A 17,935-nucleotide genomic window follows, 5' to 3' on the forward strand; every position below is an offset into this window, starting at 1 on the left:
TTTGGTTCCATCGAAACCAATCGCTTCATCACAATTTCACCATCCAGTTAGGCACATCAACCATAACTCCTTAAAAAACATACAGAAACCTTGAAGTTGTAATGGATGATCACCATATTGCTAAAACTGGAAAATCAGGCCCTTTCTTTTGGAATATGCTTCACAACTCATTGTTCAAGCTCTTGTTCTGTCCAGACTGGACTATTACAATGCTCTTTTGGCAGGTCTTCCAGCCAGTTCTATCAAACCTTTACAATTAATACAGAATGCAGCTGCAAGATAAATTTTTAATGAGCCGAAAATAACGCAGGTCACACCTCTCTTCATCAATTTGCACTGGCTACCAATAGCTGCTCGCATAAAATTTAAGGCATTAATGTTTGCCTACAAAACCACCACTGGCTCTGCACCCCTTTACCTAAATTCATTACTTTAGACCTATGTGCCCTCTAGAAGCTTTCACAGACTTTCACATTAAATGTACCCTTTTGGTGGAACGACCTGCCCAACTCAATCTGAACAGCTAAGTCCTTGGCCATCTTCAAGAATCAGTTAAAACAAATCTCTTCCATCTATTCTTCTAACTCTAGCACCCTCTATTCTAATTATATTCTAAAAAAAAATGCCCTTTTAGACTTAAACTTATTCATTTACTTACTGCTTATTTTCTTGAAAAAAAAAAAAAAAACTAACACTAGCTTCTCTGTTCTTGTTGTATTATATCTATCCATTTTTAGGCCTCTAACACTAGCTTGCTTTTTCTTTTTTAATTCTATCTATATCCTTTGAGAAGTTTACTGCATTAGGCTAAATGAGACTTGTCATAGCACTTGCATGTTATTGCTCTTTTGTTGATTTTACTTGCTTCCATTGTCCTCTTTTGTAATTCGCTTTGGATAAAAGCGTCTGCTAAATGTCTAAATGTAATTTAAATGTAAATTAAGTCAAAATGCCTGTTTTGCCAAGTATCCTCATAAGCAGTCTTACCTCCTAATAAACGTAAACACTCAAACATGCTCTTGACTTAGTTTCTTTAGTTTAACTACTCTACTTTTTTTGTTTTGTTTTGTTGTTTTTTTCTCTCAAACTTTTATGACATAGTATCTACAAGTATGTCTGGGATGCAGCAGATGTAACTTTCGGCCCTCTAGGGGTCAAAAATTGCATGTGACTCACAGAAGTGCTCCTCTGAGCGGATGAATGTGGTTCCAGGCACTGGTGTACTCAAAGTAGATTGATGAATAAATAATAATTTTGTGGTTTTTAGACCTGGTGATTTCTCCTCGGTTTGACATTTTGAATGATTGATGGTCAGTTTTTATCATTTGTTGTAACAACAAACTTTCAGCCTCATTCTGCCCATTTGGATACATACACAAAATCTTTCCCGACAACTATTTTTCTCAAAGTGTTCATTAATATGAAGACTCTACTCTGTTTTAATTGAGAACACTATGTCAACAGTAGTTTATGAGCACTATTAGCACACCTCTACAATAACTTTTCAAGCTCACAGTGTTCACTACAGTCTCCAGCCGCACTTACAGTGTACCAGACACTAATATTTTATTGGCTCATAAAATATGAATCATTGTCTATCCAGATTTCAGTAAGGAGATAAAGGTAAGATTATGATCTTTCAGTAATGCTACAGTGAATGCAAACAGTGAATGCATTTTAGTGTTTAGTGTTTACTTAGTCAGTAGGGACAAGCAACTGTTTAATGCCTACATTCTTTGAAATATCTTCTTTTATGTTCAACAAAATTGTTTGGGACAAATTAAGGTGATGACGAATTGTTCATTTTTGCGTGAAATTCCTTTTAACAGGTGAATAAGGAATTGAAAAGGGGTCACATAAAACTTCCTATCATAAATGTATTGCACTTGTTTTATAAAGTCCTGTCAACTTAATTTTTAGTTAAGACAACTTCACAATTTAAGTTCACAAAACTTAACATTTTAAGGCAGCACGAACACATTTTTTTTTAAGTTGAAACAACATTTGTTTTGTTTTTTACAGTGTACAATTACTTTTATACAGTATCAACAAGCTGTAAAACTATTTTTATTTCCAGAATGAGGTTCGATTTTAAGATGGGTTTCTGGGAAAGGTCCTATATAACTGTTATAGCGCGTAGTGTTTGCTCCCTCCTCCATTTAGTCATCCATCAGAGAGGTGGGTGTTGTTTCTGGCCCAACATGTCTAACGCACCGGTATAAATCACTCACAGTGATTTCAGGGTCCAGTGTTTAAATAATTAAAGAGCTTTAATTTATCAGGATTTAGCACCTTCAGACATGAGAGCTGACAGTCGCTGGGGGACAGGAAATGAACAACAGTAATGGAGTTAGAGCGGAGGAGAGGGAGAGAGATTCACACTGTAACAAAATTGAATGCACACGCATTGAACGGGCTGGAGTAATATGCGGAGTGGGAAAGTAATAAAGTGTGTTTTTAAGCATGTTTTCGATAACACGATCAAGAATTGAGAAAAGAAAATGCTACAACAGTTTCATTCAAAAGGCTTTTGAGAAAAGGTTTATTAACTATACACAACCAGTTCACCCAAGAAACATACAGGCCAATGAATCAGTACCATTAAGCACTAATAATAACACATGGATGAAACAGGCAGAGGATATGATTTATCTTCACAGTGTAAAATCTGCATCAAACAGCATGCAACACAACTTTCGGCTTATAGAGCGCATCGTTACAGTTTTGTTCAATAGATTGCAGGATTTCAAACTAATGCCAATTAAACAGACTAACTTTAACATATCATGAAACTGCCATGTACAGCTCTACTGCTATATACGGTATAAAACAAAGTGTAAACACTCTCTACTGGGTTACATAAAGCATTCAGAGTTTAAAGGAGTAATTCACCCAAAATGAAAAATCCCTTATGTGTCATTACAAACCTAAATGATTTTTTTAAGTCATATCTTCTGTACGTATCTTTTTGTCTAGAAATAGAAATGCACACAGGTTTGGAACAACATGAGAGTGAGCAAATAAAGACAGGATTTCTTTTTTAGGTGAAATATCCCTTTAAGGGCAGATCAGTACACACCTCTTGATAAGTCAGATCAAGCCATGTACATGGCACACTTAGTGAGCACTGCTTAGGTCAGAGAGTACAGAGACAGTAAACAGTATGGTGGACTAATGGTACAACACTGCCCCCTACTGGTTTGAACAAACTCATTTCAGCACAGCTCAAAGCGAAACACACCTCTAACACGGGTTCAGTTAAACTGCTTCTTAATAAAACAAAATAATACAAAACACAAAAACAGAAAACTTATTATTTTGCTTCCTCTAAATTTACTCAGAATTAGATGACACTTTTAGGATCAAAACAATGAGCTAGAAGCATTAGACAAGACTAACTTATGACAGTTTTCTTAAAAACTCAAATGCTCTATTCCAGTGTCGCAAAATCTGAAGAATCTGCTACACTGTAAAAAGTTTTCACCAGTTTCAACTTAAAAACTTAAGTTTAGCAGCTGCCTTAAAAATTCAAGTTAAATCAACTTAAGTCATTTCAACTCACAAGTTAAATCAACTCATTTTTTATAGTAATACGTTAAAGTGACTTGTTTTAAGCTGATTTAACTTAAAATTTTAAGGCAGCTGCTGAACTTAGGTTTTTAAGTTTTACAGTGTACACAACCTATGCTATATAAACAAAACTCAGTTATATAATTTGAATTTGAATGAATTATAGATTGGCAGAATATATTTATGTATTTTGACAGCTAAGAATGTATATAGAAATATTTTATATGTGAATATATGGAATATATGACTCTGTTTAAATAAGCGAATTACCAACATTACACCAATAGGAACTTTGGCTTGACCAACATTAGCGTATGTAGAATAATGTATCACACACTGTAAAAAGATTTCACCAATTTCAACTTAAAAACCTAAGTTCAGCAGCTGCCTTAAAATTTTAAGTTAAATCAACTTAAATCTACAAGTTATTTCAACTCACAACAATAAAATGTGTTAAAATGACTTGTACTTTTAAGCTGATTTAACTTATGAGCTGAAATTACTTGCAGTTTTAAGTTGATTTAACTTAAAATGTTAAGGCAGCTGCTGAACTTAAGTTTTTAAGTTGAAACTGGTGACAACTTTTTACAGTGCAATAGCCCTGAATCCCAATGTAGTTTGTTCTTTTTTTTTCTTTTTAATCATAAGCATTGATTTTTGGTTGTGTTAAATTCAGCTGGGAGTCCCTTACATCAGTTTTCCAAGAGAGAGCGCTGTAGAGCTTCCTGGATCATGGCGTACTCATCTGTAGCATAATCCTAATAATAAAAAAAAAAAAAACATATGTATGCATTTAAGTTTGGTTACAAGCATTCCCAGCTCAGTCCATTAACCACCAATCACAGCCAGTCTTGACTTCATGGTTAAAATAAAGAGTATTATATTTTCACTAATTATGTAATGTATTTATGATGTAAATACTATATTAAGATCTGTTTTTTTTTTGTTTTGTTGTTGTTGTTTTTCCCTTTGAAAACTTTCTGTTTCATCTGCCTCCTGAGCATTCCCACTGGAGAAAAACTGTGGCTGTGGACAATACCCATAATCCCATGCGAATGACTAATTGTTGAACAAATGTTTTGGTCAAGGCATGAGTCTTTACGGGGACATGGAAATATTTGTTACTCAAAATAAATAGTTAAGTGTCACAGAGTGACTAGTGTTCCCTTTCTTCAACTTTAATAATGAGTATATTTAGTTTGTTTTGCTGCACATTCTGTACAGCTTTAGATTTTTTTTTCCTGAATATACTACCTAATACACAAATTAGAAAAATATACATTGCTTAGAGCAAACAAAGCTCTGTTTAACTAAGTATGTTTTTTTTATCAGTAATTTACAATAATAATGTCTATCTTAACTTTTACTAGAATAGAACTTGAATAAACAAGTAAAATAAGTCATTACAGACCAACCAAATTTATACAATTAATTTTTAAAAGAAAAAAAAGCTGATTGCTCTATTTGTTTTGTGTGCTTCTTTCTTTCTTTCTTTCTTTCTTTCTTTCTTTCTTTCTTTCTTTCTTTTTTAACTTTGAATAAGTTGGACCAGACTTTTATTAATAATAGTAATAGAGACAATAAATAATAATAATAAAACTAGACAAAAAACTTTAAGTTGGCTTGAGAAAGCCGGACCAGAAAGTTTGAAAAGTTAAAAAAGCTTTCAAAACGTTTTAAAGTTTTAAAGTTGAAGTTTGACAGTTTTCAGTCTGTTTAAAGTAATTTTAAAACCTTAAAGTTTGATAAGCATGTTACTAGCATGTTGCTAGCATGATTTTATCACGATTAACATGTTACTAGCTTGTTGCTAGCATGTTTCTAGCATTATTAGGAAGTTGCTAGCATATTGTTTGCATGTTTCTAGCATAATTAGCAAGTTGCTAGTATGTTTCTAGCATGATTAACGAGCTGCTAGCATGTTTTAGCATGATTAACATGTAACTAGCATGATTTTATTATGATTAACATGTTACTAGCTTGTTGCTAGCATGTTTCTAGCATTATTAGGAAGTTGCTAGCATATTGTTTGCATGTTTCTAGCATAATTAGCAAGTTGCTAGTATGTTTCTAGCATGATTAACGAGCTGCTAGCATGTTTTAGCATGATTAACATGTAACTAGCATGATTTTATTATGATTAACATGTTACTAGCTTGTTGCTAGCATGTTTATAGCATTATTAGGAAGTTGCTAGCATATTGTTTGCATGTTTCTAGCATAATTAACAAGTTGCTAGTATGTTTCTAGCATGATTAACGAGCTGCTAGCATGTTTTAGCATGATTAACATGTAACTACCATGATTTTATTATGATTAACATGTTACTAGCTTGTTGCTAGCATGTTTCTAGCATTATTAGGAAGTTGCTAACATATTGTTTGCATGTTTCTAGCATAATTAGCAAGTTGCTAGTATGTCTATAGCACGATTAACGAGCTGCTAGCATGTTTTAGCATGTTACTAGCATGTTGCTAGCATGATTTTATCACAGTTAACATGTTACTAGCTTGTTGCTAGCATGTTTCTAGCATTATTAGGAAGTTGCTAACATATTGTTTGCATGTTTCTAGCATAATTAGCAAGTTGCTAGTATGTTTCTAGCATGATTAACGAGCTGCTAGCATGTTTTAGCATGATTAGCATGTAACTAGCACGATTTTATTATGATTAACATGTTACTAGCTTGTTGTTTGCATGTTTCTAACATGATTAGCACGTTATTAACATGTTTCTAACATGATTAACAAGTTACTAACATTTTTCTAACATGATTAGCAAGTTGGTATCTTCTTAACATGTTGTTAACATGATTAACATGTTACTATGATGTTGTTACCATGATTTTATCATAATTAGCATGTTACTAGCTTGTTGCTAACATGATTAGTAAGTTACTAGCATGATTCTAACATGACTAGCATGATAATAGCATAATTTTATCATGATTAGCATGTTACTAGCTTGTTGCTAGAATGTTTCTAACATGATTAGGCAGTTGCTAGCATGTTGTTAACATGATTAGCAAGTTATTAGCATGTTTCTAACATGATTAACAAGTTGCTAGCATGTCCCTGGCATGGTTAGCAAGTTACTAGCATGTTTCTAGTATGATTTTATTATGATTAACATGTTACTAGCTTGTTGCTTGCATGTTTCTAGCATGATTAGCAAGTTACTAGCATTTTCTAACATGATTACTAAGTTGCTAGCATGTTTCTAGTATGATTACCATTATCGTGATTAACATTTTCTTAGCATGTTGTTAACATGATTACCATGTTACTATGATGTTGTTACCATGATTTTATCAAAATTATTATGTTACTAGCTTGTTGCTAGCATGATTAGCAAGTTACTAGCATGATTTTAACATGACTAGCATGAAAATAGCATAATTTTATCATGATTAGCATGTTACTAGTTTGTTGCTAGCATGTTTCTAACATGATTAGGCAGTTGCTAGCATGTTGTTAGCAAGTCGTTAGCATGTTTTTAACATGATTAGCAAGTTACTAACATGTTCCTGGCATGGTTAGCATGATTAGCAAGTTACTAGAATGTATCTAACATGATTAGCATGTCACTAGCATGTTACTAGCTTGTTGGTAGCATGTTTCTAACCAGATTAGCAAGTTGCTAACATGTTATCATGTTTCGAGCATGATTAGTAAGTTTCTATCATGTTTTTAGCATGATTAGCATGTTGTTAACATGTTAAGTGTCCTTGAGCTACGGAAAGGCGCTATATAAATAAAACTTATTATTATTATTATTATTATTATTAGCAAGTCACTAGCATATTTCTAACATGATTAACATGTTGCTAGCATGTTGTTAACATAATTACAGTTTTTGCCCGTTGCTTGAACACATTTTGCAAAACTTCGCTCATTGTGCCAAAACTCTAAACACAAGTAAACATGACACAACACTGGGAAATATACCATTCACATCTGTGTCAAATTGAAACTCTACTCTCAAAACCTAAGCTCTGCTATCAAAACCTAACATTCTTTTGTCAAAATGTAACTCTGTTGACAAAATGACACATTCTTGCATCATATGCATACACTTTCAGATCAGGGAGAACACACTAGTCTACTTTATATAAAACACTGCAGTCTTTGATTTTCACTGTTTATTCAGAAGGAATATTTTCAGGAGACACATTTTCAAACAACCATCACAGCAAATAGGCCTACTCATTATTGTACAGCACTGTACATTGCAGTAACATGAATTCAGATAAAGCAAAAAAAAAAAAAAAAAACATAACACAGTAATACAAAAAACACTATACTGTAAACAGAAAATCATGACATGACCACAGGACTTCATCGACATTGCAAGCAATGTCTTTTATATTATGGAGAGCATCTAGAAATATATAAGTAAGTATATATAAGTATATGTTGGCTATTGTATGGACCTAGTTTTGCATGATGATGCAGAAGCCCTCGAAGGCTTATGGCGGCACACAATGTGATATTTCCCCGTTTTCTAGTCGGAATGTTCTTATTACAAATGCCACTGTGAAGCGGCTTAGATGTGGGTGGACTCTTTACCAGGCTTCCCTCATAGTCAGGGCATGGTTGATGACATGGTCCACCAAAGTTGCTCTTATATCATCAGAAATATGGGTCCGTGCATGGCCTCTTCGACCTTTACCTTGACCTTGTCCTCCTCCTCCTCATCCTTCACCTCCTTCTTCTCCTCCTTCTTCTCCTCCTCCTCCTCCTCATCCTTCTCCTCCTCCTCCTCCTCCTCCTCCTTCTTCTTCTTCTCCTCCTCCTCCTCCTCCTTCTTCTTCTCCTCCTCCTCCTCCTCCTCCTTCTTCTTCTCCTCCTCCTCCTCCTCCTCCTCTTGCTCTCCCTCCATCCATGCTTGCAAAGTTCTTGAAATGGCTAAACTGAGGGCTTTTTGTAGTTGGCTAATTGGTGTTCAGTTTTGCAAGTAAGTGCCTTCAAGTGTGTATTTGAGTGGTTGCAATTACCCGATGTGTATTGTATTTTGGATACATGTGTTTTCCAAATGGCACCCTGAGATTACATTTTTATGTATGAAATACAGTGTAGTATGCAGGACCAAGTGTGTTGCATAATTGCAACTAGAGTGCAAAGCAGCGCTTTTGTTTAAGGTATGGGTACATGTGTTTGAGGTATGGTAACAAAAGTTTCAAGTTGTGTTACTTTAGTCTAAGCATGGCTCTATAGTGTTCAAGCAACGGGCAAAAACTGTAACAAGTTATCAAAATATTTATAGCATAATTAGCATGTTGTTAGCATGATGAGCAAGTTACTAATATGTTTCTAGCATGATTAATATGTTACTAACATGTTGTTAGCATGATTCTAGCATAATTAACATGTCACTAGCATGTTTCTAGCATGATTAGCAAGTTAGTTTGAATGTATTATAAATATAGTTGATAGAAGGGCAGTTTGATTGAGTCTCAAGGGATTGTGGGAGTTTTGTCAGTTGGAGTTTGAATAGTGTTGATCATTTGAACATTAGTCAATGTAAGTCTATGGGATTTTTCCCAGCTTTGATCGTCATTTTTAGGAAAACCGTAAGTCCGATCAGATAGAAAATATATAGCAACTGGAGTCAGATCAGTCTGAAGATCTGGCCTGAGTTTGGAGTTTGTAGAGTTAAAGCTCTCAAGCCAACTTAATAAAAATAAATGCATATTAAGAGGGTTCTAGGCTGTTAAACAACTGTAACAAACTGGTATCGGTTAAGTCAGATTGTTTTAACACTGGTAAACCCAAGCATGGTAATGTTAATCTACTGTACTTACCACAAATGTATCATAGGAAAAAGCATGTCTTATCCTGAGGTGTTGAAAAAAGTCAGCACTCTTGTAATTAGGGTCGCCCCAGGGCATCGAGACACATATCGGACACACCTGCAGGATTGAAAACAAGGGTCAAAACTCCTGACAATATTTCAGTACTATTTCAGTTGGTTTGGAGATATAGCTAAAATCAGGCTTGTGCACAATTCAGAATTGAATTGAATTTGAATTGATGTCAAAAACAGGATCTAGAATTACAATTCGAATTTGAATTAAAGGAAGCAGAATTTCAATTCAATACAAATTCAAAGAAATTCATAAACATAAGTGAAGTGTTTAACAATGAAGCTTTACAATATATGTCAGATATGATTTCATTACATATTCTATTAATGATATTAGTTTGAACTACCTGTACAGATTACATTGTGTTATTTGATTACTTTGAAATGAAAATAACATTTTGAACAAAACTAATCAAACATTGAGGGAGTAATTTATTTCAAGAATTTGATCATTATCTATATGTTGGAATGTGTGCAGGGTTGAGGAGTGACTAGTTATGTGTAATGAAATTATGCTATTAAATTACAAAATTAATGTAATTGTGTGTGAGATTCAACACATTCTTTCTGTTGTATGACTGTGTGGAATGTCTTTGAATTGCCATGAATTTAATTCCACTTCCTGTCATTCTAACTCCAATTCAAATTCAACTGCCTGTGGGGCGGAGTCAATTCAATTCAAATTCCAACTCATGAATTGAATGGCGGCCAATTCTGAAATTCTGAATTGTGCACAAGCCTGGCTAAAATATATGCTGATATTCAAAATATATCTAGCTATATTTATTGTAGATACATGTAGTTTTATAAAAATGGCTTAAAATGGTAACGTTTACAACTTCTATGAATTTTTTGAGTTATCTCTAAGGTAATCTCTAACTCAGTGGAATCCAAGAGAGGTAGAAATGGCCTTGTAACTCTTTTCGAACTTGTGCACTATATAAATGCATTTCACAGCATTGTAAATGAGATCCATGCAGTAGCCTCACCACTGGACGTGGGTCGTGTGCGTGCTTCGAGGTGCAGTGCTCCACCAGACCATCCTGGTCAAAGTTCTGTTTGCTACAGAAGGGACAGGCGAACGTATACCGGTTTGGCACTGAACTAAAGAAACAGGAGAAACAAGAAACATTCAACATTCAGATTCAAAGATTCAAACTGGAATTAAGATCTGAGCATGGCTTAAATCAAGTGAATTTATATTACCTGACAATAGAAGGCTGGTTCTTAGAAATGGCCTTCATACCTTCCTTGATAAAGTCTTGATATTTAGAGCAAGCCATGGTGTGGCTTCTCATGTCAGACAAAAGAACCTGCCAGAGAGTAGATAAAAAAAAAAAAAAAAAAAATCTTCTAGGAACACCATAGACTCAGACAGCAAGCTTATGGACCACCCACAATCTGTTATCTGTTCACGGAGAATCTGATGCATACCGCATTCAAAGCACTTGTAAAAACTGATAGCTCCAAACAGAAAACCTGACATATAAAGTCAGGATGAACAGGTTTTGAAAAGTCTAACGAGAAACGAAAATAGTGTTTACTGGTGAAAAAAACAGCTAAAACCAGCCTAGGCTAGTTGGCTGGTTTTAGCTGGTCAACCAGCCTGGTTTTAGCTGGTCATAGCTGGAAGGCAGGCTGGTTTTAGAGGGGTTTTGGCCACTTCTCCAGCCTGGCCAGGCTGGGAGACTAGCTAAAACCAGCTACGTCCAGCTTAAACCAGCTAAGACCAGCCAACCAGCCTAGGCTGGTATTAGCTGTTTTTTTTCAGCAGATTTGTTATCATGAGTTCTAACGAATCGCTGGAGTGCCAAAGCTGGAGAGAACTGTAGGGTGTGTTTAGTGAATGAATCTGTGTTTTTGAGCAAATTGTTTGAGTGAATGATTGAATGACTCTTATCAAGCCACTTGCTTCGTTTCTAAATGAATTGGTCATTCTGAACTAGGGGTGTGCAATATGATGATTTTTGATCGTGGACGATTAATATGTCTCCACGATCTGCTTTTGAATAAATACCGTAATATCGTGCTACAGTGTGCCTCAGTCTCAATATACTGTACAACACAACATACATTCACTCACTTATTCGTATTCGCAATCACAAAGGTATGCATGTGCTTTAAAGCTTTATTTCGTCCTAAAAGCCTGTCAAACAGCACCTGATTACTGGACTAAGCTATCTTTTGCGTCTGATTCGCTAATACTGTCAAAACCACACAAGGATTGCGTATAAACACAGTTGGTTATGTCTAAAGTGATAGTAAACAGTTGAGAATAAAACGGATGCGTGTCTGTATATTAGATGCGTGCAGCTCTTAAAGTGACAGAACTAGACATGTTGCCGATTGTCATTAAAGGGGCAGTTCACCCAAAAATTTAGTCACTCACATGTTGTCCCAAATCTCTATTTTTTTTTTCTTGTGCTGAACACTAAAGAAGATATTTTGATAAAATGTGGATTAACAGTAGCTGGTCCCCACTCACTTTGATAGTTGGAAAAAATAAATAAAATACTATGGGAGTAAATGGGGACCAGCAACTGTTTGGTTACCCACATTATTCAAAATAAGTTTTATGTTCAACATGTTTTATGCTTAAAAAAAAACAAAAAAAAAAAAACTTGAGAGTGAGTATATAATAACAGGATTGCCATTTTGGGTGATGGTAGGCTAATAAAACAAAACACAAAGGAAAATCACTCTTGACTGAAGAACTTTAATACAGTTGCTTTAATAAGAGTCAATGTATAATTTATGTATATAGTGTTTTATTTTTATATTTGTTAATTCAGTTTCTTGAATGCTACTGATAAATACACCTATTTAAATATACACCTATTAAAGCCTGGTTGTTTTTTTATTTGTATATTGTATTTATTTGTAACATGTACCTTATCTTTGTTCTTATTTTTTAATAACAAAGATAAAATAATGACAGATTTTTTTATCTTCACCCACTTTGGCCTAAATAAATGCCATTCTTTTCGTTTTATATTTTGTTACCTTGTAAGGTTTTGGTTTTAAAATAGGGAAATTAGTTTGGCTGTACTGCTCAGACAACTTGTAAAATAGTAAAACCAACATGACAAAGAATCGTGATAAAATCATGATATTTCTGAAAAAAAAAATTGTGATATGATATTTTTGGCATATCGCCCACCCCTACTCTGAACAAATATTTGAATAAATGATTCAGTGACTCACTCATTAAGACAGGGGCTTGTCGCCACCTACTGGCACTTTTACTTTCATATTTAAACATATTTATTTGTTTTTATTAGTCATTTCATATTTCAATAATGATTGTATTTTATTTTTTAAACATACTTAATGCTGTTGTTAATCTAAATGCATTCACAACAGCTCTGAGACACACTGAACAGTGTGTAAAAACATGCCACTTAAGTTGGGGCTTATGCACTACTTCTGCAGTGCAAAGATGTGCAAAGATGTGCAAAGATGGCTTTTGTCAATATTGATTTCACTGAACTGATAACTACCCTATAGAGACAGAGTGCATTTAGGCCACACCCACACTGGGGGGAAAGCAATCCAACGCTCTCCATTGACTTTGTATTGAGGGAAGCTGACTCCTTGTCATTTTTGACTTATAACAAAAAAATGAGACTATGAGACAATGTGTAAACAAGCTAAAAAACACAGAACTATGTTTTTATAAGCTGACGACCTAAAAAAAAAGATTTTTGGGTGATGGTATGCTAATAAAACAAAACACAAAGCAAAATCACTCACTGCTCTTGACTGAAGAACTTTAATACAGTTGCTTTAATAAGAGTCAATGTATAACGTATGTATATAGTGTACATTATATAGTGTTTTATTTTTATATTTGTTAATTCAGCTTCTTGAATGCTACTGATAAATAAACCTACTGTACCTGAAAATTAAAGCATTGTTGTTTTTTATTTGTATATTGTGTTTATTTGTAACATGTACCCTATCTTTGTTCTTATTTTTTAATAACAAAGATAAAATAATGACAGATTTTTTTTTATCTTCACCCACTTTGGCCTAAATAAATGCCATTCTTTTTGTTTTATATTTTGTTACCTTGTAAGGTTTTGGTTTTAAAATAGGGGAATTAGTTTGGCTGTACTGCTTAGACAACTTGTAAAATAGTAAAACCAACATGACAAAGATTCCTGATAAAACCGTGATTTTTTTTTTAAAAATCGTGATATGATATTTTTGCCATATCGCCTACCCTTATTTTAAACAAATCATTTGAATAAATGATTCAGTGACTCACTCAATAAGACAGGGCCTTGTAGTCACCTACTGGCACTTTTACTTTCATTTTTAAACATATTGATTTGTTTTTATTAGTCGTTTCATATTTCAATAATGATTTTATTTTTTATTTTTTTAAACATACTTAATGCTATTGTTATTCTAAATGCATTCACAACAGCTCTGAGACGCATTGAACAGCAGTGCAAAGATGGCTTTTGTCGATATTGATTTCACTGAACTGATAACTACCCTATAGAGACAGAGTGCATTTAGGCCACGCCCACACCTTATAACAAAAAAACAGAACAATGTCTAAAAGCTGCTATGAGACAAGGTGTACAGTAAACAAGCTAAAACACACAGAACTACGTTTTTATAAGCTGTTGACCCAAAAAAACAAGTGTTTAAGAACACAAATAGTTGTAGATGTCAGGGTATTCAGTTGGATCATTTCTCCAACAAAAAGAAGATAAGGAAAAGGAGCACTGACATAGACCAATAAAATTTAGTTTCTTAATATATCTCCTCCTTTCAAGGTGGTGAAATAATCCTTTGACATGGTTAAAAAATAATGAATGTTTACTGTCGCCGCTAAATTTCCTTTCTTTCCTTACTTTTATGTACTTAACCGCTCGTTTTTTTAGACAGCTTATAAAATCGTATTTCTGTGTTTTTTTAGGTTTAATGTACACATTGTCACACAGCAGCTTTTACACATTGTTCTGATTTTTGTTATAGGTCAGAAATGACAAGGAGGCAGCTTCCTGCAATACAAATTGTCCCGTTGTCAGTGTTTTATTATTCTAATTTATTACACAGCTCTGTGGAATACTTGATTCTGATTAGTCAGTCACCACATTCCAAGGTATTTTATTCCCTTATGACAACTGTTAAAAACTAATAACACAGGCTCATCCGGGTAACTGCCTGCTGGAAAAAAAATAAAAATTCTTCATGGAAGCTTTGCCTTTCTCTTTTTATACAAACAGAGCTGCTTCCATTTTGCGATGAACGTTTTTACACTGCACCGCATCCCTTAAATGTACCATCTAGTTTGAAGTTGCTGCTTGCTAGCAACGGCTTACTTCACAGAAGCTTTGTGATCAAATATTTGACCTCAGATCAATGTTTTGTGTCTAATTATTTACATTTGTGGCAAACAGACGTGTAAAAAGTGGGAAAATGTACATCCAGCCGGTTGTTATCGCAAAATAAAGCCCTTCAGTCTTGGTGATAAAAACTGGCTGGATGTACATTATCCCTTACTTAACATATTACTTATATCTAAGAATTAATACACAAGTTTATCTCTGTTATTGCTGTGAACTAATCACCACACAGAATATATAAAGGTCCCTGGGAGTCAATTGTCCACAACAGGCCTAAATCTGCCAAGGTACAAGCACAAAAACACACTCAGCAAAATATTGTGTAATTAATGGTATTGACAAAATCCCAAAAATATTAAAAAACTTTTTTTGTCAATAAAACATTTATTTCCTGCACAGGTTGTTTTCTATTATCCATTAATCTTACTCTAGTACAATCTAATTCCCTAATGTGACTGATCGATTTATATAACAGTCTGACAGTCTCTTCCGGACTAAGTGGGCGGTTCTTAGCCAGAATAAAAACTTATGAATATTACTGCACGGCATTTAAATGTAACTTGCACTATTTAACTCACATGCATGCACCCACATACCTCATTTTTACAGCCTTTGCACTTTGCAATTGATCTTTTCATCTCAGCTTGTTTATCCTCTGCTTTATCCCACTTGTGCAGATCAGACCTGCAGACTGCACACACAGGCTTCTGTGGCCGCAAGCACTCCTTAAGGCAGCTGTCACAAAATCTGACCAAAAGAAAAGGATATATTTTCACTAAAACATTTCATTTATACATAATGATGTAAGACATAAACAATATGTGGCCCTGGACCACAAAACCAGTCTTAAGTAGCACAGGTATATTTGTAGCAATAGCCAAAAATACATTGTATGGGTCAAAATTATCGATTTTTCTTTTATGCCAAAAATCATTATCATATTAAGTAAAGATCATGTTCCATGAAGACATTTTGTAAATTTTCTACCATAAATATATAAGATTATATATATATATATATTTTTGATTAGTAATATGCATTGCTAAGAACTTCATTTGGACAACTTTTAAGGCGATTTTCTCAATATTTAGATTGTTTTGCACCCTCAGATTCCAGGTATTCAAATAGTTATCTCAAACAAACAATATATCAATGGAAAGCTTATTTACTCAGCTTTCAGATGATGTAAGAATCTCAATTTTGACAAATTTACACTTATGACTGGTTTTGTCCAGGGTCACATATATGATTTTAAGTAATAAAATATGTGTCTCTCTTTATCACTTTTACTAGTGTTATGGTTGTCAGTAATGTACAAGCTTTAAAATTCATACAAAAGTAGGCTAGTCATAGAAGGACATTGTGGGTGTTGTAGTTTGTTCAAGCAAAGGCGTAATTAAGTAAGCACTACAACTCCCAGCATCCCACACTGCACAAGTTTAGTACACAAGAAGCAAAACTGAAAGTAACCTATTTTTGTCTTCTGAGAAACAATCATCACAACTGCATTTATTAATGATTATTCGACACAATCGTATTAAACGAGATTAAATTACATGACATGGAGCCTGCACGTCGGTTTCACGTGATAACTTGATTAACATGAAACTAATCAACATGTCAAATGAGAAGTTACTGCTGTAAGGCACGAGACCGCAAAGATACTCACGTATGCCCGCACTCTGTGGTCATCGGGCAGATAAATATCTCCAAACACACAGGGCAAAGAAAGTCCTCATATTCAGCATCGATCACATCAGTTTCAGCTTCTGTTTTGAGCATAGCCATGTCTGCTGCGCTGTGTTCCGTGTTCTTGAACTCCGGTGAGATTCACTGTTGGGATGGGAGGAGCAATAACTCAGCTGATCTCATGCACACGCATGAGGAAATACATTATTACAGCCTTATTTGTCTAATGACAAAAAACGTAGCGGGTAAGCAGATGCTTGTAATATAGTATCTAGAGTGTGCGTGTAGTCTTGCAATGAAGAGTTTTGGTGTTTTGAGTGCTATGTGGCTAGTGGTATCCGATTCTTGAGCGAATCACGAATGTGAACCGGTTCTTTAAAATGATTCGGAACGCGTGATGTGAAAATTAATCACTCGACTGCGCGTTCCACTGAACATTTTTAACAGTGTAACTTAGGGTGACCAGACGTCCGCATTTTCCGGGGACAGTCCCGGTTTTTGGTGTCCTGTCCCAGACTGGAGTTGTCCCCGAAAATGTCCCCGTTTTACAGCACGTTCAAATGTATAAATTAGCCTATTTTTTTTAAGATCTCAGGTAAATTATCTAATGTTGCTATGGCTATAATATATTGTCAAACAATGATATTTAAACTCACATTAGACAATTTTAACTTTGAATAAAGCACATAATCAGTACATGAGATTATGCCACTACAGTTTAATATTCAAAAATAGACATTTCACGTGCCTAAAACCAGCCTAGGCTGGTTGGCTTTTTTTTAGAGGGGTTTTGGCCACTTTTCCAGCCTGGCCAGGCTGGTCTTAACTGGTTTAAGCTGGCAGTAGCTGATTTTAGCTGGTGGTTTCCCAACCCGACCAGCCTGGCCAGGCTGGGAGACCAGCTAAAACCAGCTACTGCCAGCTTAAACCAGCTAAGACCAGCCAACCAGCCTAGGCTGGTTTTAGCAGTTTTTTTTCAGCAGGGTAGTAAAACATAGACTGTAAAAAAAGACAAAAACTCAGATTAACATGCAAAAGATGCCTGCAGTTAGGACACTGTGTTACACTGGCACAATTACATTTGCAGAAATCACATTGTGGTCAGAGAATAAAATGCAAAGTAATAACCCTGCTGAAAAAAACCCAGCTAAAACCAGCCAAGGCCTGGCCAGGCTGGAAAAGTGGCCAAAACCCCTCTAAAACCAGCCTACTGACCAGCTAAAACCAGCCCAGGCCTGGCCAGGCTGGAAAAATGGCCAAAACCCCTATAAAACCAGCCTACTGACCAGCTATGACCAGCTAAAACCAGGCTGGTTGACCAACAAAACCAGCCAACCAGCCTAGGCTTTAGCTGTTTTTTTGTTTTGTTTTTTCCACCAGAGAAGCCTGATTAGGGATAGAAGAGATCAATTTGCAAAAGCATAAACATAGTAAAAATTGAAATGTTT

The 17,935-nt window shown here is 34.8% G+C and overlaps 1 protein-coding gene across 1 annotated transcript; it reads right to left on the reverse strand.

The window, feature by feature from the left end:
- Window positions 1–3,680: 3,680 nt before the first annotated feature.
- On the reverse strand, window positions 3,681–16,647 carry rnf114 (ring finger protein 114). The gene is made up of 6 exons (XM_073823120.1): window positions 16,468–16,647; window positions 15,395–15,545; window positions 10,642–10,748; window positions 10,425–10,539; window positions 9,374–9,481; window positions 3,681–4,328 (listed from the first exon to the last, which is right to left on the reverse strand). The coding sequence occupies exons 1-6, from the start codon at window positions 16,584–16,586 to the stop codon at window positions 4,263–4,265; spliced, it is 666 nt and encodes a 221-aa protein (XP_073679221.1). The 5' UTR covers window positions 16,587–16,647; the 3' UTR covers window positions 3,681–4,262.
- Between the last annotated feature and the right edge of the window lie 1,288 nt (window positions 16,648–17,935).

The sequence above is a fragment of the Garra rufa genome, chromosome 18, assembly GCF_049309525.1.
Source record: "Garra rufa chromosome 18, GarRuf1.0, whole genome shotgun sequence".
Taxonomy (NCBI): domain Eukaryota; kingdom Metazoa; phylum Chordata; class Actinopteri; order Cypriniformes; family Cyprinidae; genus Garra; species Garra rufa.